The sequence below is a fragment of the Taudactylus pleione genome, unplaced genomic scaffold (assembly GCF_031769625.1).
Source record: "Taudactylus pleione unplaced genomic scaffold, aTauple2 ptg000391l, whole genome shotgun sequence".
NCBI lineage: Eukaryota > Metazoa > Chordata > Amphibia > Anura > Myobatrachidae > Taudactylus > Taudactylus pleione.
In genome coordinates, this window is record NW_028284792.1 from 9551513 (window position 1) to 9577507 (window position 25995).

At 40.3% G+C, this 25995-nt stretch overlaps 1 protein-coding gene across 2 annotated transcripts in view; it reads right to left on the reverse strand.

Annotated features, from left to right (window-relative positions):
• TMEM132E (transmembrane protein 132E) overlaps window positions 1–25995 on the reverse strand; it is a 481530-nt gene that overhangs the window by 50798 nt on the left and 404737 nt on the right. For both annotated transcript variants that reach the window (XM_088445953.1, XM_088445954.1), the window contains exons 3-4: window positions 16619–16759; window positions 186–378 (exon numbers count right to left, since the gene is read on the reverse strand). In XM_088445953.1, coding sequence (XP_088302079.1) covers window positions 186–378; window positions 16619–16759 — 334 coding nt within the window. The remainder of the gene's footprint in view (window positions 1–185; window positions 379–16618; window positions 16760–25995) is intronic.

A 25995-nucleotide genomic window follows, 5' to 3' on the forward strand; every position in this document is an offset into this window, starting at 1 on the left:
TATCTGCCCCACCTGCAGTGCAAAGGTGTAAAGTTACTTGTTTTTTTTACTTTGCTCTCAACACTGATTTAGCTGAGAACATAAAAAAAATATCATAAGGCATACCAAGATAATAGTAACAGTATAAACACAAAGGTAAAGAATACAGCAAATAAGAAAGAAGTATAGAATAAAAGATGTCTAACCATTGCCAAGGGAACTATAGCTCGAATATCTTTCTGCATCACCGTCAGCTCTGTCACTGCTTTCTCCGTTTCAGGAAGAGGTTTTTGTCCTTGATATTCTAGGTGCCACATTATACGCCTTGTAACAGACTGGCTGGTAAAATTCTCCATTTCAAAGTCCAGCTGCATAATCACATAGGGAGATTCAACAGGCCTATAGTTAAATTGAAAAAAAATATATTGTAACCTATTTTCAGCATTAAGGTTGACCCTAATTGCAATTTGTACTATTTTGTTCTGTCACATATTTAATAATAATTTCATAAGGTCTGCTCCATCTCCTGAATACGTGTGCAATGGGAGCCAGGGCACGAGCCCCAAATGCTCCCACAGCGATGGAAGTGGGACAGGCCTAGCAACTCAGGACCCAACTCAGCACCCACGGTAAGTATGGGAGTGGCAGTTTGCGTGGGGGATGAAGTGGCAGGAAAAGGGACCAGGGCCGTACAGTACTTAGGGGTGTATTTACTAAGCAGTGTTAGGAGACAGAGTGAAAAGTGATAAGGTGCCAGCCAATCAGCTCCTAACTGTCATCTTTCAAATACAGCCTCTGAGATGGCAGTTAGGAGCTGATTGGCTGGCACCTTATTACTTTTCACTCTCCTAACACTGCTTAGTAAATAGACCCCTTAATAGTGAATTATCAAAACTAAAGGTGCATACACATGTAACGATTTATTGAATGATTTAACTATAACGACGTCGTTATCCTTCAAAAAATCGTTGTGTTTCTGAGTTATAATGATGAACGATTATTGTTCATGTGCGTCCCCGTTTGTAGTTCATCAACCATTTCAAATGACCAACTTAACGATTTTCATTAAGGGAATGAACATTTTTCGTTCATCGTTGAAAAAATGATTCAAAAATTCTTTCAGTACACTTCAAAAAATCGTTCACTTTTTCAAAGGAAAAACTGAACGTAAATCGTTAATAATGATAATAATTTATAATAATATAAAAATGTCAAATTCATAAAGTAAGTATTTGAAATATAATCAATTTCAAGTATTGGGGTAAATTTACTAAAGTGAGAGTTTTTAGAAGAGAGTTTTAGTAGAGATGTTGCCCATAGCAACCAATCAGATTCTAGCTATTATCTTCTAGAAGGTGCTAGTTAAATGTTAAGTAGGATCTGATTGGTTGCTATGAGCAATATCTCTTCTAAAACTCACTTCTGAAAACTCTCACTTTAGTAAATTTATCCCCTAGTGTATCCCCTTTAGTAAATTTATGCCCTTCTGCTCCACTGGAGGTTTCTGTCCTCCCTGAGCTCGCCTTAGGACACCTGCGTTACGGTTTGACAGGTGTACCGCCCCAGTCAAACTCCCCACCACAATGTGATTTATAAAAAGTGCCAAATGTATCTGGCACTTTTTATAAATCACAACCAATGTAAAACCAATGTAAAAACCAGACCACATGTACAGTAACACTCTATATATATTATAGACGGTTATAGTACAACAAAAGTAAAAGACAAAAAAAAATACATTAGTGGAAACTAATTTAATGTGTTACTGTTAATTCTTTATAATGCGAGAAGAATGTAATATAACACAAAAGTAAAATGACTTCTATGTATTTATTACAAAAATAATGAAGAGTGTTTTAGTAACTTGTCATCAATTCCCTGATATTATGATACATGGAAGTACTGGGATTCAGGTAAATAAAACAGCTATTCAGTTTGTTTAACCTAATAAACTAGGAGCCTGCTAAGAGAGAAACATGGTGTAAGACAGCGTATGCTGAAGCATATTACAGTATCACAGTGGAACAAGGCCAGCTGTGATCCTGACATTCTATATACAATAAACTCTCGCCAGGAGCTTGTGTCTCACACAAACATGCAATGTCACAATCTATGCAGCTATAGAATATACTATAAAAACTTTTGTTATAGAATAAATCTAAACAGCAAATTGTAAGCAGTTAAGTGAATGGAAACATTTGGCATCACTGCTGAGTAAACTACATCTCCCATGATTCTCAGCTATATTTCAATGAACATAGACATGTGCCATTGTTAACCTGGAAACCCTTTAACAGCTGTACATTAAAAGAGAAATTGAAATAAAAAAATAAATACAATTTAAACATTAATTAATTATAAGCCACCATGAGACCCTGTACTGTACAGTGTAGCCAAGCAAAGTTATTTCCATAGAATACTAGCTATCAGCGTTATTTAAATTACCATCAATGCTGGCAATGTGCTGTTGAAACGGGATGTAGTTAGCAGACCGGCGGACGAGATGGCGCCGATCTAAATCCAGACGGTGACTTAAGATAAGTGTGGGACTAAAGATAAGCATGGGGGGGGGAGGGGAGAGTGCTAGGCATAGGCAGCATAGCGGGGTTAGGGTTAGGTTTTGGGGAGGTTACAGTTAGGCACCCCTAGGGGGGTTAGGGTAAGGTACCACTGGGAGGGGTAAGGGTTAGGCACTAAGGGGGGTGGGTTAGGTTTAGACATGAAGGGGGGAGACTTGGGTTTAGGCACTAACGGGGAGGGTTAGGGTTATGGTGCGAGGTGGGGAGGGTTAGGGTTAAACTTACCCGTTCCCTGTCGGGATACCGACCATTGGGATGCCACTATCTGTATTTTGACAGGAGGCATCCTGACTACCGGTATCACATACCCATTCCGTTGAAACATTTGTAGGGGTTGTACATCATGATTACAGCATCGCTCATTTTACCTCGTACACCCATGGGGAAGTGCAAAAAAATGAGGGATGTTGCTCTCCCACAAATATGCGTTAGTTGTGCAGCTGCACATCGCCACCACACTTGGCAGATATTTGCCCCCATAATATAATATACTATGTACTATCACAGAAAGTCTACTGGACATTCACAGTCATGACAATGCCAAGTTGGTTGTGGCAGATGCAAAATTAATTTACTCTATGTCTAAACTGAACTGTAATGACACCACATGAGACAATACAACTTATGCCAAGTTATATTAGCACTTCAAACTTTGAGTCCAGTCCTGATCTACTTGAGCTACTAACATAGGTTATTATTTTAGGTTTTCCAACATAAAATCCTAACTTTATGCAGTTTTGTGAATTCAAATCTTTTTAAATGCTGTCTTTGCGAGCATGGTTATATTGCGTGGGTGACTGCTGGTTATAATGACGGGGCAACTGCTGGTTATAATGTGTGGACAGCTGCTGGTTATAATGCATGGGTGGCTGCTGGTCATAATGCGTGGGTGGCTGCTAGTTATAATGACGGGGCAACTGCTGGTTATAATGTGTGGACAGCTGCTGGTTATAATGCATGGGTGGCTGCTGGTTATAATGCGTGGGTGGCTGCTGGTTATAATGACAGGGTGACTGCTGGTTATAATGCGTGGACAGCTGTTGGTTATAATGCATGGGTGGATGCTGGTTATATTTGCGTGAGCGGCTGCTGGTTATAATCATGGTTACAATAGATGGCCCGCCACTGTGTAAATCCTGGTGTTGGATTGCAACCCAGTCTGTAACATCCCTCAAAATTACATTCTTTCATCCTAATTAAAAAATAAGATAAAAATTTAATACATATAAGTACTTTTAACTATGCTTGGGTTTTCCTGAATGCTTCACTGCTGGTTGGGGCCATACTTACATGATTGCACATTTTGTACATTGACAAATGTAAAAAGCTTAGTTTTTGGAATTGGTCAGTAATGGTATCAATCTCTTGTTTGTGAAGCTTTACCAGCTTTATGAAAGAAAACTACTCAGAAATGTAATCATTTTGACTGTAATCTTTTTTTTGTAACTTACTAACCCAAAAGGTTACATAAAATCATATGCTAGATACTGAATTACATTTGGATGTTAGGTATTATGCTGTTTCCAATTAGTAAGCCTTAAGCTCAATAAAGGCATTTCATCTTGTTTTTGGTAATACTTTAATTTGTTTATATACATACTGTATATATATATATAATATTATAATACTGTATATATTAGTGTGATATGCAAACATTTCATGTTCCTGTTTTCTTGAAGCAAATGCAGCCTGCTAAGAAGCAAGGCACTTGTGTGTCATTTCCAATGCAGATTGAAATCGGCCTTCAAAAGGTTAGAGACAGGCGATGAATCTAAAGTGATCGCAATCACCTTTCAGGAAAACAACCTGATGAAATATTAATGGAATGAAAGAAGTGAGCCGCTTTAGACCACTTACCCGCGGGGGGTTTACACTTCAATGCAATTATGCGTTTATTCTCTCTCAGACCTATTTAAACCATTCTTTTAGACTTCTGAAAAACAAGCTATTTGCATTTTGATTCTGAAAACGGGAACTACAGCCTGCTATACAAAAGATTTAGGTACAATATAAAAAATATACTAACGTGAAACTGGTTAAACTTTTCTTGCACAGGTGTATTTTGCCTACACATCCAGAGAATTAACATTGGATTATTTCATTATTGAGCTTCAGTGTCTGCTAAATACATATTTTGGTATGAATTTATACAGAGCCGTAAAATGGCTTATGAGTGCCCTGTGCCGCCCTCGCCCTCTGACTGTATGACATCATGATGTCACGCAGAGGTGGCAGGACCACCAGCAATGGGAAGTGCAGCACTCCCAGAACATCCCCAGAACACTCTGAAAGCTCACTGCACAACAATGAAATTTTTTCGGGCTCAAAATTAGCGTAGTCTTATGTATTTTCACCTGCTGAATTCAAAAAGCACCATAGAAATGATCAATTAGCTCTTGCTTTGGAGATACAGTGACATGTCATTTTTTAGAGTCTACATTTTTAGTTTGGGGGAAATTTTGTTTTTGGGAGTTGTCACACCTCTCAACTGATATAACATAACGTTCTCCAGATGTTTGTAGGTTATAAACATATTTACTGTTGCTGTGACTGTGAGTTTAATATTGTTTCTGTTTTTCTTTTTTCAGAATTTCTGGTTTTGGAGTGCTTTTGAAGTGTACAATTTGTCAAATTAAAATGGCACGAAAATGTGTAAATTTAGTGTATAATTTTTGTTACATATGTGGTGAAATAACATTTTTGTCACAGAAACGCAATCTAACGACTCTTGTGAAGACTGCCTATCTGCATTATTTTGGTATGAAGGTAGGAAACCAGGATAAGTCATGGGCTCCACATATATGTTGCAACTCTTGTTCAGTTATACTACGAGAATGGCTGAAAAATAAAAAACGATCTATGGGTTCTGCTGTGCCTATGGTTTGGCGGGAGTCTACAAACCATACAGATTACTGCTATTTATGCTTGACTCCACCTATAAAGGCAGGATTATCCATGAAGAAAAGAGGAACAGTTCAATACCCTATTCTTCCATCTGCTATACGACCTATTCCACATTCAGATAGTTTACCAGTTCATACTCCACCCCAACATTATGAGCTTGAAGTAGAAAATGAAGACAGTTGGGAAGATGAAAAACCCAACAAGCCTTCCACATCCCATAACCCTGATTTTGAGGAAAAAGATGATACACCGCACAGACTGAGTCAAGGGGAATTGAGTGATCTCATTCAAGACCTTGACTTGTCAAAGGAGAAGGCAGAACTTCTAGGGTCAAGACTACAGCAATGGAATCTTCTCCAACGTGACATTAGGGTCTCATGGCACAGAGAACGTCAGAGGGATCTGCTTCCATTTTTTGAGAAGAAAAACAATCTGGTTGTTTGCTGCGACATTAATGGCTTGATGAAATGTTTGAATTTGAACCATGATCCAACTGACTGGAGGCTATTCATAGACTCCTCCAAGCTTAGTTTGAAAGCTGTATTACTTCACAACGGCAACCGTCTTTCTTCTATTCCTGTTGGTCATGCAGTTTACATGAAGGAGACTTATGCAAACATGACAGCCCTCCTTGACTCAATTAAATATGATGAACACAAGTGGAAAATCTGTGGCGATCAAAAAGTCATCGTTGTACTCTTAGGAATGCAACTGGGGTACACTAAATACTGCTGCTTTTTATGTATGTGGGACAGTAGGGATAGGAAATCACATTACATTCAAGCAGACTGGCCTTCAAGAAATCTTGACTCTAGCGAGAAAAATGTCGTTGCCGAGTCTCTCGTGGACCCAAAAGATGTTCTTCTTCCACCCCTTCATATACAGCTGGATTTGATGAAAAATTTTGTCAAAAGGTATGAACCAGGAAGGACAGGCCTTTAAGTACTTAAGAGACAAAGGCCCTGATTCAGACCCACTCGCAAGTGGCTGTCCGCTCGCAAGTGGGTCGATGTTGTGCACTGCGCATGCGCACGACGGCGGGAGCTCCGTAGTGCGCATGCGCCAAACGCGACGAGCGAAGGAAAGTCCTTCGCTCGTTGTGTCTGATCAAAGGGGGCGTGCTGTCGATGTTGATTGACAGCACGCCCCCTTTGGTGGGCGTGCCGGGGGCGTGCCTCCCTGACGGGGGCGTTCCCAAGGGAACGCCTCCCGTCAGAAGCCGGCCCACTGACATCACTAGTGATGTCAGTGGGAGTGATTTTGGCTCTGATAGAGCCAAAATCACTCCGGGCCTTGCGGTTGATAACCTCAACCGCAGGCTCCGGCTCGCAGTTTCGATGGTCGCGATGGTCACGACCATCGCGGCCATCAAACTGCACGCTCGTATAGGCTGTGGGTGCTGACCCACAGCTATACGAGCGTCCAGGGGGACGCTCCATAGTTATGGAGGACGGCCCTCATTCAGAGCGTGCGCTCTGCTCAGAGCGTACGGCTCTGAATGAGGGCCAAATTTCCTAGATTGAGTGATGCAAAGGTTAAGGAAGGTATTTTTGTTGGGCCACAAATTCGACAACTTGTAAAGGATCCTGCGTTTGACAGAGTTTTGGAGGGGAAGGAAAAGGAAGCTTTGGAAGCCTTAAAGGGAGTTATTCATGGATTCTTAGGCAACAAACAGTTGTTGCCTAAGAACAGACAGTACTTCTGGAAAAATACCATCAACTCGGATGCAACATGTCCTTTAAAATCCATTTTCTCCACTTCCACCTAGACTTTTTCCCGTCAGTGATGAACACAGAGAAAGATTCCATCAGGATATTTCTGTAATGGAACAAAGATATCAGGGCCGTTGGAATTGCGGATTACTGCTGGTCTCTGTGTAGGGATGCTCTGGAACTCACTTACAAGAGGCAAGACAAAAGAAAACGATCTCATGAAGCGATCACGTTTCTCTTCACACCAAACTACCTGCAAGGTATTCTTCCATCAATTTAGAACTCTTAGAATGCAACTGTCAGTAAAAAAAAATTCAAATGCACTTTCAATGTTGTTGGCATATGTAATTAAAATGTATCATTTTCTCTTAATCCGTTAAAATAAAATACTTCCACCTATTGTATATCACAGAAACTAGAGCTAATAAATATTTTTCTTTGTCATATTCGTTTTTCTCACCCCATAATTAGTAAGATTTCACTCATGAAGTAAAGGAAACATTCCAAAAAAAATTTTTTGTTGGCCAGTGAAGTCTGTACTTACAGATGACAGGGTGCATTGCATGCTCAACGTGTTCTAAGGACACACTGGCACCCTGCTAGCCAGAAGCAAGGGACGTGTGGCAGCGACAGTGTCACTCACAGAGCCCTGGGTTCTGCACGGTGGCACAGGTCCCACACCCCTAGTTATGGCCCAGGATTTGTATACATAGAATATGTGTAGTAAAGTAAAGTAATAAAATCAGGTGCAGAGAGTTTTGTAGGCATGCAAGGAAAGACATCAAGACATCAAGTCTGATGCAGATTTCACACATTGGCAGAACTTGCACTGCATGCACAAATTAAAAGTATATGCAAAGTTGCACACATTTATGTGACTGCACCACAGCGACCCATCCACTTCTGGAAATAGCCTACATCATTATCAGTGCGCACTTGTGCCAGCCTGATATGTGGTGCTGGAGTACTGTTAGAAATCAGACATATCTCGAATACGCACAATTAAGTATACCCCACAACATAGTTTACATGCCTATGGCACTCCCTCACTTAACTTAGTATACATTAAAACCTGTTATCACCACCCAATTATTCAGCAGCAAGTGAAGTTGCGACTTAGATGTGTACAACTCCGGATCTCCCCTAGGTCCTGATTCAAATATGTAAACCCGAAGTTTGGGGGTCTGCACATGTGCAGGGCCCATTCTGGGAATGTGCAGAACAGGTCCTGTGTGATTCCTCATAGTACCCCTTTAGTCGCAGCTTGATTGACATTTCCTACAGACACCTCCTGCTGCATTTGCATTTTAATTGGATGGTATTGCACAGCCGCTTCCTTGTGTCTCTGTAATACCATCCACATCGGAATCAGGCCACTTGATGGGTTGGGTATGATTGGACGACAGTTATCATGTTGACATTCATGTTGGCATGCTCGGCATGTTGACAGTGACCATGTTGACATTCATCATGTCTGTCAATAAATGGTCCTTGGTGGTCTAGCGGTATTTTAGCTTGTCCTGTTGGCTGCAGCGCCTCAAACAACTTCTTTTGGGCGGTCTTAGCAGTGGCGTTCTGGTGAGTTTTTCCAGTACTATCCCTAATCCTAATCCCTACCCCTAACCCTTCCCCTAGAGCTTAAACCCCTCTTCCCCTGCAGCCTGATCCTAACCTCCATCCACAGCCTAACCAGAGCCCAACCCTAGCCATCAGCATCCTCAAACTGACACCACTTCACTTGGCGACAGTTCAGATGTCGATATTCTGAACATGTTGATATTCCGAGGATGTCAACATGGTGCCTGTTGATAGTTTCAGTCTAATGTCGACATTGTGGTGCCGACATGGTTACGGTCGACCTTCTGTTCGGATATCCTGTAGATGGGTACACTTGGCTATGCAGCTTGCACAGTGCTGCAAACTGAAAGACAACACTTGCATGTAATTCTGCATCAGCACCAGTGCATAGTTGCCTACCCTCATAATATGTCTGGGATATTGGTAGACCTCTCATACTCCCAGTATGTAGTCTATACAGCTGTATAGAAGCAGACAAATGAGGAGAAAAGCTCAACAGATAGGAGCAGTGGCTGAAGGAATGAAGTAATTGGGGTGGAAACTACTGCAGGAGCGGGGAGCAGTAACTTTGGGATGGATTCTCATGGGATGTGGGCAAATGTTATTGAGGGTATGCATTCATGAAGTTAGTAGCAACAATGTCAACATTCAGAATGACGACAGCTATAGTCAAAACGTCTATGATGTGCCATAAATGTTGACACCTGGAAAAAGTCTACATGGACAGAATGTCGACAAATGAAATGCTGACTTTTTCTTTAGGGTTAGTTTTAGGGATAGCATTAGGGATATGTTAGGGTAACCATTAGTTTTAGGGTTATGCTAGGGTTAGGATAACCATTTGTATTAGGGTTAGCGTTAGGGTTATGTTAGGGTAACCATTAGTTTTAGGGTTATGCTAGGGTTAGGGTAACCATTAGTATTAGGGTTAGTGTTAGGGTTATGTTAGGGTAACCATTAGTTTTAGGGTTCATGTAGGGTAACCATTAGTTTTAGGGTTATGTTAGGGTTAGGTTAACCATTAGTGTTAGGGTTAGCGTTAGGGTTATGTTAGGGTAACCATTAGTTTTAGGGTTATGCTAGGGTTAGGGTAACCATTAGTATTAGGGTTAGTGTTAGGGTTATGTTAGGGTAACCATTAGTTTTAGGGTTAATTTAGGGTAACCATTAGTTTTAGGGTTATGTTAGGGTTAGGTTAACCATTAGTGTTAGGGTTAGCGTTATGGTTATGTAAGGGTTAGGGTAACCATTAGTGTTAGGTTTATGTTATGGTTAGGGTAACCATTAGTGTTAGATTATGTTAGGGTTAGGGTAACCATTAGTTTTAGGGTTTTGTTAGGATTAGGGTATCCATTAGTGTTAGGGTTAGCATTAGAGTTATGTTAGGGTTATGGTAACCATTAGTGTTAGGGTTATGTTACGGTTAGGGTAACCATTAGTGTTAGCGTTATGTAAGGGTTAGAGTAACCATTAGTGTTAGGGTTATGTAAGGGTTAGGGTATCCATAATTGTTAGGGTTATGTTAGGGTTAGGGTAGCCATTAGTGTTAGGGTTGTGTTAGGGTTAGGGTAACCATTAGTGTTAGGGTTATGTTAGGGTTAGGTTAACCATTAGTGTTAGGGTTGTGTTAGGGCTAGGGTAACCATTAGTGTTAGGGTTATGTTAGGGTAACCATTTTAGTTAGGGTTATGTTAGGGTTAGGGTAACCATTAGTGTTAGGGTTATGTTAGGGTAACCATTAGTGTTAGGGTTATGTTAGGGTAACCATTAGTGTTAGGGTTATGTAAGGGTTAGTGTAACCATTAGTGTTAGGTTTATGTTAGGGTTAGGGTAACCACTAGTGTTAGGGTTATGTTAACCATTAGTGTTATGTTAGGATTAGGGTATCCATTAGTGTTAGGGTAACCATTAGTGTTAGGGTTATATAAGGGTTAGGGTAACCATTAGTATTAGGGTTATGTTAGGGTTAGGGTAACCTTTAGCGTTAGGGTTATGTAAGGGTTAGGGTAACCATTAGTGTTAGGGTTAGGTTAACCATTAGTGTTAGGGTTATGTAAGTGTTAGGGTAACCATTAGTGTTAGGGTTATGTTAGGGTTAGGGTAACCATTAGTGTTAGGGTTTTGTTAGGGTTAGGGTATCCATTAGTATTAGGGTTAGCAATAGGGTTATGTAAGGGTTATGGTAACCATTAGTGTTAGGGTTATGTTAGGGTAACCATTTTAGTTAGGGTTATGTTACGGTTAGAGTAACCATTAGTGTTAGGGTTATGTTTGGGTTAGGGTAACCATTCGCGTTAGGGTTATGTTAGGGTAACCATTAGTGTTAGGGTAACCATTAGTGTTAGAGTTATGTTAGGGTTAGGATACCATTAAAGATTTATGTTAGGGTTATGTTAGGGTAACCATTTTAGTTAGGGTTATGTTAGGGTAACCATTAGTGTTAGGGTTATGTTAGGCTTAGGGTATCCATTAGTGTTAGGGTAACCATTAGTGTTAGGGTTATGTTAGGCTTAGAGTAACCATTAGTGTTAGGGTTATGTTAGGGTTAGGGTAACCATTAGTGTTAGGGTAACCATTAGTGTTAGGGTTATGTTAACCATTAGTGTTAGGGTTAGCGTTATGGTTATGTAAGGGTTAGGGTAACCATTAGTGTTAGGTTTATGTTATGGTTAGGGTAACCATTAGTGTTAGATTATGTTAGGGTTAGGGTAACCATTAGTTTTAGGGTTTTGTTAGGATTAGGGTATCCATTAGTGTTAGGGTTAGCATTAGAGTTATGTTAGGGTTATGGTAACCATTAGTGTTAGGGTTATGTTACGGTTAGGGTAACCATTAGTGTTAGCGTTATGTAAGGGTTAGAGTAACCATTAGTGTTAGGGTTATGTAAGGGTTAGGGTATCCATAATTGTTAGGGTTATGTTAGGGTTAGGGTAGCCATTAGTGTTAGGGTTGTGTTAGGGTTAGGGTAACCATTAGTGTTAGGGTTATGTTAGGGTTAGGTTAACCATTAGTGTTAGGGTTGTGTTAGGGCTAGGGTAACCATTAGTGTTAGGGTTATGTTAGGGTAACCATTTTAGTTAGGGTTATGTTAGGGTTAGGGTAACCATTAGTGTTAGGGTTATGTTAGGGTAACCATTAGTGTTAGGGTTATGTTAGGGTAACCATTAGTGTTAGGGTTATGTAAGGGTTAGTGTAACCATTAGTGTTAGGTTTATGTTAGGGTTAGGGTAACCACTAGTGTTAGGGTTATGTTAACCATTAGTGTTATGTTAGGATTAGGGTATCCATTAGTGTTAGGGTAACCATTAGTGTTAGGGTTATATAAGGGTTAGGGTAACCATTAGTATTAGGGTTATGTTAGGGTTAGGGTAACCTTTAGCGTTAGGGTTATGTAAGGGTTAGGGTAACCATTAGTGTTAGGGTTAGGTTAACCATTAGTGTTAGGGTTATGTAAGTGTTAGGGTAACCATTAGTGTTAGGGTTATGTTAGGGTTAGGGTAACCATTAGTGTTAGGGTTTTGTTAGGGTTAGGGTATCCATTAGTATTAGGGTTAGCAATAGGGTTATGTAAGGGTTATGGTAACCATTAGTGTTAGGGTTATGTTAGGGTAACCATTTTAGTTAGGGTTATGTTACGGTTAGAGTAACCATTAGTGTTAGGGTTATGTTTGGGTTAGGGTAACCATTCGCGTTAGGGTTATGTTAGGGTAACCATTAGTGTTAGGGTAACCATTAGTGTTAGAGTTATGTTAGGGTTAGGATACCATTAAAGATTTATGTTAGGGTTATGTTAGGGTAACCATTTTAGTTAGGGTTATGTTAGGGTAACCATTAGTGTTAGGGTTATGTTAGGCTTAGGGTATCCATTAGTGTTAGGGTAACCATTAGTGTTAGGGTTATGTTAGGCTTAGAGTAACCATTAGTGTTAGGGTTATGTTAGGGTTAGGGTAACCATTAGTGTTAGGGTAACCATTAGTGTTAGGGTTATGTTAACCATTAGTGTTAGGGATAGACTCACATTAAAAACAGTGTTGACTTTCTGACCATGTCAACATTTCATCAGTGTCGACATGCTGAATGTTGACAGGGTTAATGTCAACAGTAGGAATATGCCCACATACTCAATGTTGAGATAACGCCCTTGTCGAAATAATATAACGAATCCTTATTGAAATCTGTAAAGAAATATGAAATCCCAGATGTCGTTAGTAAATAATAATAAAATAAGTAAACTTTAGCAGCTGATTGATTAAACCTCTGTGTGGTTTAGAAATTATCAGCTGATAAACTAAGCAAAAGAAATCAGCACATAAAGTTAAATAACTCAATTAGTTCCAAATATTTTATGATTTGTAATATAACCAGGAGTGTTTTAAGAGAGGAGGGGGCCCGTGTGCAGCCTCCATTTGGGTCCCCTCCTCTCTGTCAGCGCATTGAGCGCAGCAGATTCTGGCTTCATGCCAGAATCTACTGTGCATGCGCTGGACTCTGGGAAAATGGCGCCCGCACATTTTTCCCAATGACATCTTTTTTGTGCATGCGCGAGTCATCTGGAAAATGGCAGCCGCTATTTTCCCAGTGATTTTTTGCTGCTCCATAGCGCCGGTGTTTGGCGCTGCGGTAGCAGCACACTGGAATCTGCGGAAAGGTAAGTATAATTTACTACGGGTACAGGGTGTGCAGTGTGGGCACACTTTGCACCCATTATAAAGACGCCGCTGAATACAACCAGAAAAGCAAATATAAAAACACTGTTGCAACAGTATAAGAAACCATTTATAGAATAGTATCAAATATTACTATAAAAAGGCTGCAACAAAATAAATATTAGAAAACACAACTGTCAATTCAGTAATCCTATAATGTTCAACAATTTATATTTTACTATCTGCAGCACCCGGCTTTGCTCGGATGGAAGTCAGCAATCATGGAAGTCATATGTGTGGCATCCTGTGGTGCCTCAGGGCACTTGCAGGGATGCCATGGGTTGGTGGTCCAGTACCACACAAAATTAATTTTAGTCAGTGTGATAGGCAAAACCAGTGCTGGCTGCTGCCAATCAAAAAATATGTGGACAAAAAGAAGCACAGCCCTGTCACCCACCACATAACTGAAGCTAAGGGTGACATATAAGCACAACTTAATTTCATTTTTGTTGAATTTCTCAAAAAATAAACTTTTGGCCCAGGGGGGCTGTGGAAAAAATGCCTATACTCTAGGGCGCCGTGATTCAAAACAGATTGGGAACCACACTGGTCTAGGAGAAAATCTTCACTTAGTCATAACAGTGCTGTGGGGAAAAGTATGCACCCGACTTCCGTGATCGCCGACTTCCACCCGAACGAAGCCGGCTACTGCAGCTAGTGAAAGATAAATTGCTGAACATTATAGGATTACTGAACTTACAGTTGTGTTTTCTATTATTTATTTTGTTGCAGCCTTTTTATAGTAATATTTGATACTATGTTATAAATAGTTTCTTTTACTGTTGCAACAGTGTTGTTTATATTGCTTCTGTATTAAAAACTGATTTTGTTTTATTGGAACCAATTGATTATTTAACTTAAAAGCGCAGATTTCTTTTGTTTACCTGATTGAGATCTTTCAGTGAGGTCTGTGCACAAGCAAGTGCAAATGGCAATAATGTTTGTTGTGTAGATGCGTTGATGTTTGTGTAGTGCCACAGGGCAATGTCACTAAACTGCTTTAAAGGTAAATTAGAAAATTACATGCAGCCAAGTTTTCACTATCACAGTGCTGCATTTTTCTACTTCAGGGTAGGCAAACTGTGACACTTCAGCTGCTGTGAAACTACACATACCAGCAAGCCCTAACAAAGCTGTGACACGGCACGCTGGGATGTGTGGTTCCACAGGAGCTGGAGTGCTATAGGTTGCTGAGTCTTGATCTATTTCAGAAACTTATTTAATATTTTGGAAAGTTTGTACTACTTGTTTATGTATGTTTATTATAATTAGGATAATTATATAAACCAACACATCTTAATGCAGGATAATACAGTGCACATAACAACATCAAGATTTAGGGCAGTTATTGGTTTATTTTAATACATGGTTTTTCTATTTCAGAGGGTCAACAGGTAAGGACAATCTAATGAGTGTAGTGTAGATACAGTATGTAAGGCTTGAATTAAAAGTATTTCTTATTTTTTTATTCTTTTCATACATTTTTCCTTTTATAGTAATTTAGTAAAAGTTTAAAATGCTTGATAGGGATATTTTTATAGATAAAATAGTTTAGCACAAATGTATTAAGTCCTATCAATGTGTACATGGTTGATTAGGCCTTTTATAAGTGATCAAGACCCCATGCTTCTGTATGTGAGACCTTGCTATAACTGATAAAGTGAAATTCAAATAATATTCCCTGCAGTCATGCTATACTACACAGCCTGTGGTGGTGTGCCACCCATACACAAACACCCTCTGGCAGCATGCTGCTCACAGTACAATCAGTACAATAGGTTTTGCCTGGTGGTGATGAATACACCTCGGGGCGACACTATACACCCATGGATGAAGCTATACACACCCCTTGGTCACTGCAGGACATTCTCTAGTGACTACAAATTATTAACCCCTTTTTCACATTATTCTTTTTCTAAGTAATTCCTCTCAAAAGTTGATTTATTCCAGAATTTGTGTTGCTTATAAATATAAAAAATAATAATAATAATAATAATAATAATAATAATAATAATAATCATATTGTAGTGTAAACTACCAAGTCTCAATTATTGGAGCTGTAGCTGCTTTTTACTGTTTATTGTCTCCCACAGTCTCAATTACCTTTTCACTAAAAACAACAGGTACTGTACTGTAGATATTTCAACTAATGAACTGATTCTCCTGTGCAGAGTGTGGGTGGTCTCAGCATAAGTGAATGTAGCAACAGAGTATGTTGTAAAGTGAAAACAAACTGCATTGTAGAAATACAGCAGAGCTGACAACAAACTAATTCCAAGCTAAGTATCAATGATGAAAACAATAACTTTAAATGTATTGTTGTAATATGTGTAATGCCAGAATAATACATGTACAACCAGGGCCTAACTATGGACTACTTAGCCCCATAGCAGCATACTGAAAGGCTAGTATGAGAAAAGCAGCCATTATTCATCATGTTTATGTAATTTCAATGCTCTGGTGCATACCTTTCTTATGGGTACAAAACATTCTTACAATCTAATTATATTTGTACTTTTATTACATGCATATTGCTTTCAAGTTAGTTAATTTTTGCAATATATTATTTTTATAAAAAAACTTTTTAAAAATAAAACTAATTTACTTACAAACTTTTGTTATTGAGATATAGGCGCTGATTATCAGAGCGATTTACAGTAAGCCTTATTGCAAGCAACCAAAGATTTTTTTTCTATTTTGCCCTATATATGTAGGTAGTTACAGCCAGCAATCACATCATTACATTGTTTGGGCACTAATGGATAGCCACGATTCGCAAATGTTTTTTTCACCCTATCCTATTATTTTGGTCGAAATAATACAATATTTTTCCCAAAAACACATAGGAATTCGCAATAGGCTCGTGGATATATGTGTTTTCACCATTTAAGTGGTGAAAAAACAGCAATTACTAAGTAAATCTTCTCAATAGTTTATTTATTCCAGAAATATTTTAGTTTTTTGTGGGGGTGGGGGGTTACAGTAGATATTCTATAGCACATACTTATAATCTGTAGGGTAAAGTAGGGACTCCAGAGTGATAATTATCCTTTATCTACTGTATAATCTTCACTGTGGCAGCTGCTATGGAAATAAGACATAAATCATTGTGATAAGTAACTTCATGATAGTTTCATAAATAGACCTCATAGTACTGTACCTGTATGGCAGACCCTGGACCTTTGATACATCCACTGTTGCTGTGGAGTGTTTCCCACCCGTCAACAGCTCTGAATTCACAAACCACTGAGAATCACGGGACCTGGTGTTCTGCAGGTTTATTCCTTTCTTAGCCTTCACCCTGTAAAGGAGAAAATGAAGAAAAGGAATGCCAGTGACGCAGGGGTACAGTTCCTGCTAACAGTCTTTTACATTTTGGCCAGTTTACTTACTTTGTTAACCTACAATTCTGTAGTACAATTATCAGCTTTAAATTCACAGACCCTGAGAAAATGAATCATGCAATACAGATATGTTTTGTTGAATAGTAATAATAATATATAGAATTTTAGAAAATGATTGCTAGATCACATGAGCATTATTTCCCACCGACTACACACCTTCCAGCATAACCGGACTAAAACCGTACCTGATTTACTTCTGACTGTCATCAATCCTCAACAAAGATGACTGACACGATGATGATCTATTCAAAGAACTTGAACAGCACTAATCTCATACTTGATGACTTTCTAGCTGCCCCCTCTGGGAGGGGTTGCCAGCTTGGCACAGCAGAGGGCATGGCAGTGGCATATTAGGGCAGTGCAGGGGCGTAGTGGTGTGATCGCATCATTGTAAAGCGAGGGTGGGTTTTACGATGACATTTCAGCATCAATCACGTCATTGCTCCCCCCCCCTCGTACTGCCCACTAATGCTCAGTAAGTGGGCGGCTGCAGGGGTGTGGCTGCCTGCTTCCGGGCTTTTCACATTATTTTAGCACCACCTAAATATATGAAAGGTCTTTAGGTGGAGAATTCGCAAAATTCTCCTCTTAGTCCTTAAATTCACTTTTTTTCTTAGTAAGAAGATCACATTTCACAAACTTGTAATTTACTAGCGGAGGAGCCCAGTAATAATAACGCTATCATCAGATGACGTTATTGTGGCTTCCCTCCCGTTTCCCCTATTCCAGCTCTGCTCTGACAGCCATGTTTGTCTAAATAGACCACAGGCTGATTACTGAAGAAAATATAAAGTTAAAAAAAGAAAACAATAAGTTAGCACCTACCTGCACACTGCTGCAGCCAGGGATCAGTATCCGGCTCCTGTGACCCCAGTCAGCTGATACTGTTAAGCTCCCATCCTGCATCTCAGTTTACAGCACTGATCAGCTGATTGGGGTCACAGAGAGGAGGAGCTGGACACCAATCCCTGGGTCCAGCATCATGGAGGTAAGTGTTAGCTTAGCATGAGGGAGGAGGGGGATTGCAGGGAAAATAACAAGGGTGGGTTGTGGGGGGTGTCACAGGGGTAGCAGGGGTTTTTGTGAGAAGTGTGCTAAATAGATATGCAAGGACAAAGCTTTCTCACAAGCTCTGTCCCTATATGTGATATTTGATACATCCTTGAGATATATTCAAATATCACATTGCGAATTTGGGCAATATTATCACATCCCAACCTCATCTGAGATGAGAATTGTGATAAATATGCCCCTTAAAGTTACAGTAGTCATTAATCTTCAGCTGTTTAAACAGCCTAGCATTTTCACCTACTTTTGTATAAATTGTGTCAGGGCTATTCATCATAAAGGTAATGCAGAAGATATCACAAATGTCTCCTTTTTGCCTTTCAATCCCGATCTGGCCCACTGATCTTCAGATTAGCTGTCTCCGCACCAGAGCAATGTTGAATTGCTCAGGCGCTCGCGGTGAGTCAGAATGTTATATACCGGACCTCTCTGAGGATTTTGAACCAGCTGAGAATTTTAGCATGCCCTGCTGGTGATTGTGGAGTCTATTCACAGAGCAGTGAAAATCCCTGTTTAGCTGCTTTCATCAATTCATAGAGTGCATCACGGTGGAGGTTATTCCTTCTCTGGCAGCACCCCCACTTTCTGTATGTATTTACTAAGCTGCAGGTTAGGTGTGATATAGAACCTTCTGGAAATCGCTGCAAATTGATGGCTTTTTTCATGTCAAATTACTAGCATTTACTAAAAGGTGGTTTAGATGTCTAAACATAATGTGCTGTCGATCCTCGTCAGATTAAAAATGATAACCCGCCATGGTGTGTTCTATTTGGCAGCGGTTTATATTAAAATCACGGTGGATTAGAAACTATACTATTCATATTAATTTACTTGTGCTACTCTGGGGGAAATGTATAAGCCTTGGAGAGAGATAATGTGATGAGAGATAAAGGGGCCTATTCATCATGACATAACTAGTGATAATTATGTTTTAAACTCCCTGCAAGTTTAAAAATGTTTTGGAGGCATTCATCATGCCTCCCTAACACATGTATCACTTTCGAAAAAGTTGCTCTGTAGCTGAGGTATCCATAAGGATTTCCTCACTGCTGCATGACTCCCCCCCTCCCTCACTCTCTATTCCCCTCTCCATTATTTTTCATCTGCTTTTGTAAAAAAAAAAAAGTGATGATGAATAGGCCCCAAAGTACTAACCAATCAGCTCCTGTCATTTATCAAAAAATGACAGTTAGAAGCTGATTAGTTGGTACTTTATCCCTCTCCACGATATCTATTTTCAAGATTTGATTCTTCTCCCCCTCTTTATTGGTTATAGAAAGCAGCATTCAATCGATATCATAGAAACAGACAGATGGCTACTTTGATTTAGGGCCATATTCAATTTGAGGCGAAAAGTCAGAGCTCTGACTTTTTCGCCATCATCACCGTTTTAGGAGGGAATAAAGTATCAGGCGCGTGCCCACTTATCCTCGCATTCAATTTGGATCCGGCGAAAACAGGACCAAGCGGAAAGGTAAGTAGCGAAAATTGCTGTCAGTTTTTGGGGAAATCATCCTGTCACCCCCCAAAAGATGTTCTGACATGGGGGATCACTTTGGGTACCCCTGATCTGGCCTGGTGAAGATAGTCTGGGTTTTTGAATAGCCGCGGCAGGTGCATAAATGTGCCTGTGAAGAAGTAGTGAAGAATATTACTTAGGTTTTTTTGTGGTAAAAATAACTATTCCCATCAAATTTGGGGTACATGAAGATGGGTGTAAGAATAATTTTAAGTCCCTAAAGCCATTTTTTTTAATTCTTCAAAAATGCACCTGCCGCTACCACCCGCATTCTAGAAAACACCTGCCGCATACATGGGAATCCATTTCGCTAGTTTAAAACTTTGTTCCCCAATATTTTTTTTTCCGCACCCAAAATGAAAATACATTTTTTGGGGTGTCCTGAGAATTTTTGTTTTTACATTTTTTGACACAGATTACTTTTAGGGGACACTCCCAGGGCTGCAGGCTATTTTTTTTAAGCCTGCACCCCTAAACCCCAATTCTTCCCTTATTTTTGCTGTTTATTACATGGTGAAAACTTATCCCCGTTTTTTAACAAAGACTTTTCGCACCGGCGAAAAGTCTTTGAAATTGAATATGGGGATAATTGATATAGGCGAAAATGATGCCATTGGCGAAATATTATCGCCCATAACTGACTTTTCGTCTCTAATTGAATATGGCCCATAGTGTGTGTTTGTGAGGAGCTCTAATCGCATCCCTTCCGAACCCCCGCTGGTGCGGGCACATGTCCCCCATATTCCCCTGTGCATGTCCCCCATATTCCCCTGTGCATGTCCCCCATATTCAATCTCTGACTCAATCCAGTCAGTTCCAGCTATGCAACATCGCTCACATTGGCAGCATTCTGGGAGAGGAATGGCCTAAACTGATTACTCATTAACTAATCATTTCTCGGCTCGACTACAGCAACATTCTCCTCACCGGCCTCCCACGTTCCCATCTCGCTCCTCTCCAATCTGTTCTCAACAATGCAGCTAAACTGATCTTCCTCTCCCGCCATTCCACTTCCACCACTCCCCTCCGCCTAAACCTGCGCTGGCTCCCATTCCCCTACAGAATCTTCTTCAAACTCCTCACTCTCACATACAAGGCCCTCTCTAACTCTCTATATCTCCAAACTCATCTCCTTACATACACAGCCCGGTTGGCCAGTGACTGTTACCTCTCCTCTACCCTGGTTACTGCATCTCACACTCGAATCGAAGATTTTGCCTAAGCGGCACCCCTTCACTGGAATTAGCTCCATTACTCCATCAGGCTCTCCCCGACCTTGCAGAGCTTCAAATGTGCATTGAAAACCCACCTGTTCATCAAAGCATACCCTTCCCCTAGATTGTAAGCTCCTAGGAGCAGGGTCCTCCTCCCTACTGTCTCTCAGCCCTCTTCTCTAGCACTTCAATGACAGCCTTCACCAGTTGTATTGTGTACTGAGAAATGTGGTGCTGCTAATTGTTACTTGTGCTCTGTTTATGTTTCGGTTACAGTCTTGCAATGTAATGTAATGTTCTGTGTACCCTGTACTGCCATATGTACGGCGCTGCTGACCACTTGTGGCACTTTATAAATAAAATGTAATAATAATAATGCACAGACGGATGCCAGAGGGACTTCTGGGTCATAAACCCAGAACTCCCTCTATCGCCAAAGACAGATCTTACAAGGAGAGCTGACCTTTGCAATTTTGCTGCAATTTTGTCCTTAGTAAATTGTCAGATTGTAAAACTGCCTCAAACCATCAGGATTTGGAGCCCACTGATTAGTAAATTTCTCTCCAATAATCATTCCTTGTTCTATTATATTCTAAAGTGTGGTTTCTCAGCGGTTTTGCAGTGGATTTGAGCTTAATAGATAGGTTTTGCGGTGGGCCTTCCTTTAGCTCTCACTGAGCAACTACTTAATGGACGCTGAAGCCCATTATAAAATAGATATCTTTTTTTTTTTCTCTCTCTCTCTCTCTCTCTCTCTCTCTCTCTCTCTCTAATACACACACGCACAAACATTTAAGCTCTCTGAAATAATGTAGCCTCTAATTCAACCTTGTACCAAGAAGGTGCACAGTTAGCCACCTCAATAAAACTGCTCCCCCTAAGGCAGAAACAGCTGTACCTTAAAAGTGCTATAAAAACCAAAACAAAAAAACTTATTGTGCCTTGGGGAAGTAATAGCTCTGAAAGTATAAAATGCCTCACTAGAGATGGATATGTTTGATGTGATTGTGTACATCATAAGCTTTTCCCCCTGGTGTTAATGTGACTGCACGTTGTAGACATCAATGCAGACAACACAAGGGAAGGGAGAAGTAAGATGAAAAGAGGAGCGGGTGCATTGGCTTTGTGCCATACAGCATGACACCATCTCATCTGAATGAGAGTCACAAAACTGCATCCTAACACATGTTCTGTACAGGAGAATGATGTTTGGATCTCTGGCTAGTCAAATAAAATGAAATAGATAGAGCCAAATGTAAATGCACAGAAGATACAGACAACAATGACTAATACTAATTATATATAGATATGATGGATATGAACTGTATTAATCACACAAGAGATACAAGAACAGATAAACAGCATATAGAATTTTCAGGGTGACTGTTCTATCACAACTGTAAATGAAGACAGCTGCAACTAATCTGTGTAACCATAAAACTGTATAATATGAGGAAATGAGTTCAGAGCATAAGAAAACATCAGAGCCCCACAGGATGAGATAATGGATGTCCTGACATGCTAACATGAAATGCTCTGGGCTGCTTAACAGAAAAATGAATACAATACATACTCATCTTGCATGGATGCCTAACCATTTTTCTACTTCCAAATGATGGGGCTAATTGAAAGGTACAATTTAAAGTCCTTTCCTCCTTACCCCCAGCCAGAGAGACTGACAGAATGGGAGGTAGACATACAGAATGGGGAGTATGATTATTCAGAAGCTGGAATAACAGATTAGAGAGCAACCCCTCCCTCGCTGTGCGCCCTGATTACACAATTAGGATCTAAAGATAGTGACAGCTGGGGGAGCAGCTGACAGCATCTACCTGTGCCGCTAATTACTGCAGCCTCCCTTACACGTGCAGTCAGGAAGGGTACACACTGCCCTGCAGAGGGCTCTGTTATCATTCACTAATGCTAAAACCTCCGCAGACTAGGAAAAATGACACAGACAATAAATTGTCTAGTGGTGCATAGGTGTAGCTTATGTCTATAACAATGTAGGTTTTATAGAGGACATTATAGTTTTCAATTCTGACAAGCAAAAGCTGAACAACTACACTGCAAAAGTTGCATTCATCCAACTTTAATGTTTTGTACCATGTAACGCATACAAAAATGATGGTGCTGTGTACTAACATGGCGGAAATGCGGGCTTGGGGTGGGTTGTGGTATACCACTACGTGTTTTATTTTGTACTGCACCAAGGCGCCATTTCACTGCAAATATAAATGTGGTTCTGTGTTAGGAAATTTACGGGCTAGTTTATAAAAGGGAGAATAAATGCCATTTTTCACTGGAAGTTATGCTATATAATGCCCACAGGATATAATGACCATTGGCGGTATCACTGGTGATGGTCATCACAGGGGCTCTCGTATTATAGGAAGTTATTTAACTGATATTTATGAAGGACACTATCAATACCTTTATCTCAGGATGGTGATAGCAGTTGTGTTAAAAAAAAAAATTGCTTCTTCCGAACATTATATTAAAAGTTTTATTTCTTATTTTTTTTCTATTGTTTACAATCTTTAATATTTTTCATTTCATGGCTGGCTGTGTGATAAGTCACTGCCAGTATAGTAGAGGAACTTAGCAACTGCACGGTTGCTGCGGTGATTTTTTAAATTATAAATAGCCCCTCTGCCCATTTTTGCTGTTGATTTGTGATAGAAAATAGGAAACTTTTTTTATTTAAGATGGTGAAGTGGCCATGGTTACACAGGTGACAGCACCTGAACAAGAATGTATAATTTTGGCACCTAGAGTACATGGGGTGTACTGTGTACAGTATTATTGAACTGCACTTTTCTTGCCTCTGTATTGCGAGTGGTTAAATCTAAAACTGACCTAGCCTGAAGCTACTGAAGAATCAAGAAACTTCATCCAAACAAGGTATGCATCTTATATTATAAATTACATAAAATTAGACATCTGCAATGGACGGATAAAAGTTAAATAAAATTCAATTTGACTGAATGATCCTTTGCTCAATAGGGGCTCTATTCATTATTACTTAATTTCTACAAAAGCAGGACGCCGAGGCTTTTGTGCGCCTGCATGAACTCTAGTCCATGCAAGCACACTAGTTCCACTTCTCCAAAAGGAGCAGGGAAAAGATTCGGGGAGACAGCTGATTTTTGTATCAGCTGTCTCCTCGTCTGAGCAATGATAAATTGGTCTAGCGCTTGCGGCGAGTTGAAATGCTAATTAGCGGGGTCCACTCAGACCCCAATAATTAACATAATGCATAGAGCCCTAATACCCCTTTCACATATACCCTTTTCAGACTAGCAGCAATATACCAGGTTATTGCAGGGTTAACCAGGGTAGCTGCTAGGCGTGAAAGGGGCAAGCGTTGGATTCCCAGGTCGAGTGACATGGCAATCCAACCCGGGTAGCTTGCAGGGTTAACACGGGAACGACCCGTGTAACCATGTAGTGTATAAAATAAGAAACACGGGTCGTCCGGCCTGGTTCCTGTTAACAGCATGGGGACTTCCTGGTTTCTTGGCGCTTGGAGATGATGTCATCTCTAAGCGCCGGCAGGGCAGTTCCACTGCACCTGTGTGCAGCGTGAATAGTGCTGACCCGGGAATAACCCAGGTCCGCGCTGTGATCTGAAGGGGGTATGTCCCGGATCTGATCCATTAAGGAACCTTGTTCCAAATCCTGGGTCAGACCCGGGACATTAGTATAAAAGGGGTAACAGAGATTTAGACCGGGAAATTGCTGGGTCAAGTCGGCTCAACCTGGGTCCTTTCTCTGTGTGAAAGGGTCCTCCCGGGTCAAAATTGCCTGGGCTTGAACACTGGTTGCAACCAGGGTTCTTTCTCAGTATGAACCCCCTCATACTGAGAAAGAACCCAGGCTGAGCCCTTTAATTTCCTGGGTCCAAATGCTTGACTTGGCAGTTTCATCTTTTGTGTTGTGTGTGGTAGGAGCTGTAACCTGGGTCCAACCTGGGTTCAAAAACCCCCAAAAAATCAGGGTCCAAGATCCAGCTTCTGTTTAAAAATGGTATGGGGGTCTATTCATTATCCCTTAATTTCTACAAATTAAAATTTTCACCTATTTTTGTAGAATTTAAGTATTAGGGTCATTCAATATAAAGGTAATACAGTAGAGATCACAAATATCTCCTGCTTACCTTTGAGACCTAATCTGGCCTAGCGTCCCCATACAATAGTATGCGGACCTAAATTCATCAAGCTATGAAAATGATCTGAGCCTGACAGCGGGAACCTACGCATTTGCTCCAGGACACCCCCCCCCCCCGCTCCTTCCTATGGGAAGGAGGTCCAGGCCACCTCCATGGGACACCGGTATCATTGCGCGCATAATACTGTCGAGTCAGCTCTAGTATCCACTGCTAATCGCAGCAAGTTAGTTACTAATTAGCATTGCCATGCAGAGGTGCTCGGCAGTGCTTAATGAATAGAGCCCTAATGGGCATATGTATTAACAGTCCATATCGCAACAGACTTTTTAATTTTTGTTACAAAAATGCCCTGACTATGTACTGTTTGTAACTTGCAGGGATAGCGGTAGCGAAAACTGCTGTCCCTGCGAGTTATATACCCAGCATATTGGAGAAGCCTTTCACATTTGTAAAAGACTCCTCCAGGGGAACCTGACACATGCACACAGTGTCAGATTCGGGAGCCAGATGGAGGTTGTGAGAGAGAGATTCTAAGACCCTTCACTTGCGACATTGCCTCTATAGGTATACAGTTGTTTATGTCATCTGGTACATCAGGGCCAGACCTTTGTCCTCAATGATAATAGTGGGGACAGTGATCTGCAGTACTGATAAACCAGCATTAGGCTGTTAGTACATAGCAGGAATGCATACAATTATGCAAAAAACTGCTGCTTCTGCATAATTAAAAAAAAAAATTGACTGGATAAATAGGCCCTAAACATTGTATCTTTTATAGTCCTCTATTGGCTTTATTTACAGTCAGTGAATTGTTTGAAAATGGTGAGTGGGCACTGGGGCATACTAGCCTACTCTCCCTGAAATAGTAGCAATCTCCCTGACTCCCAGAAGAGTCTAGCACCTTACCCACATTATGTTGCTGTTATATAAAAAAAACTATATATATATATATATATATATATACTGTATATATTCAAATGATATCATTAGTATAAGTTCCCTGAATTGTGTATAAGGCACAACGATCCCTATGGCTTCATGCATTTCTAAAAAGTATCAGTGTGATAGATCTTGCAAACTGCTTTGGGGCTCATTTACATTTGGATGTAAGTTATTATTATGACACGCCTCTCAGATGTAGCAGTACACGTCCACGTTACC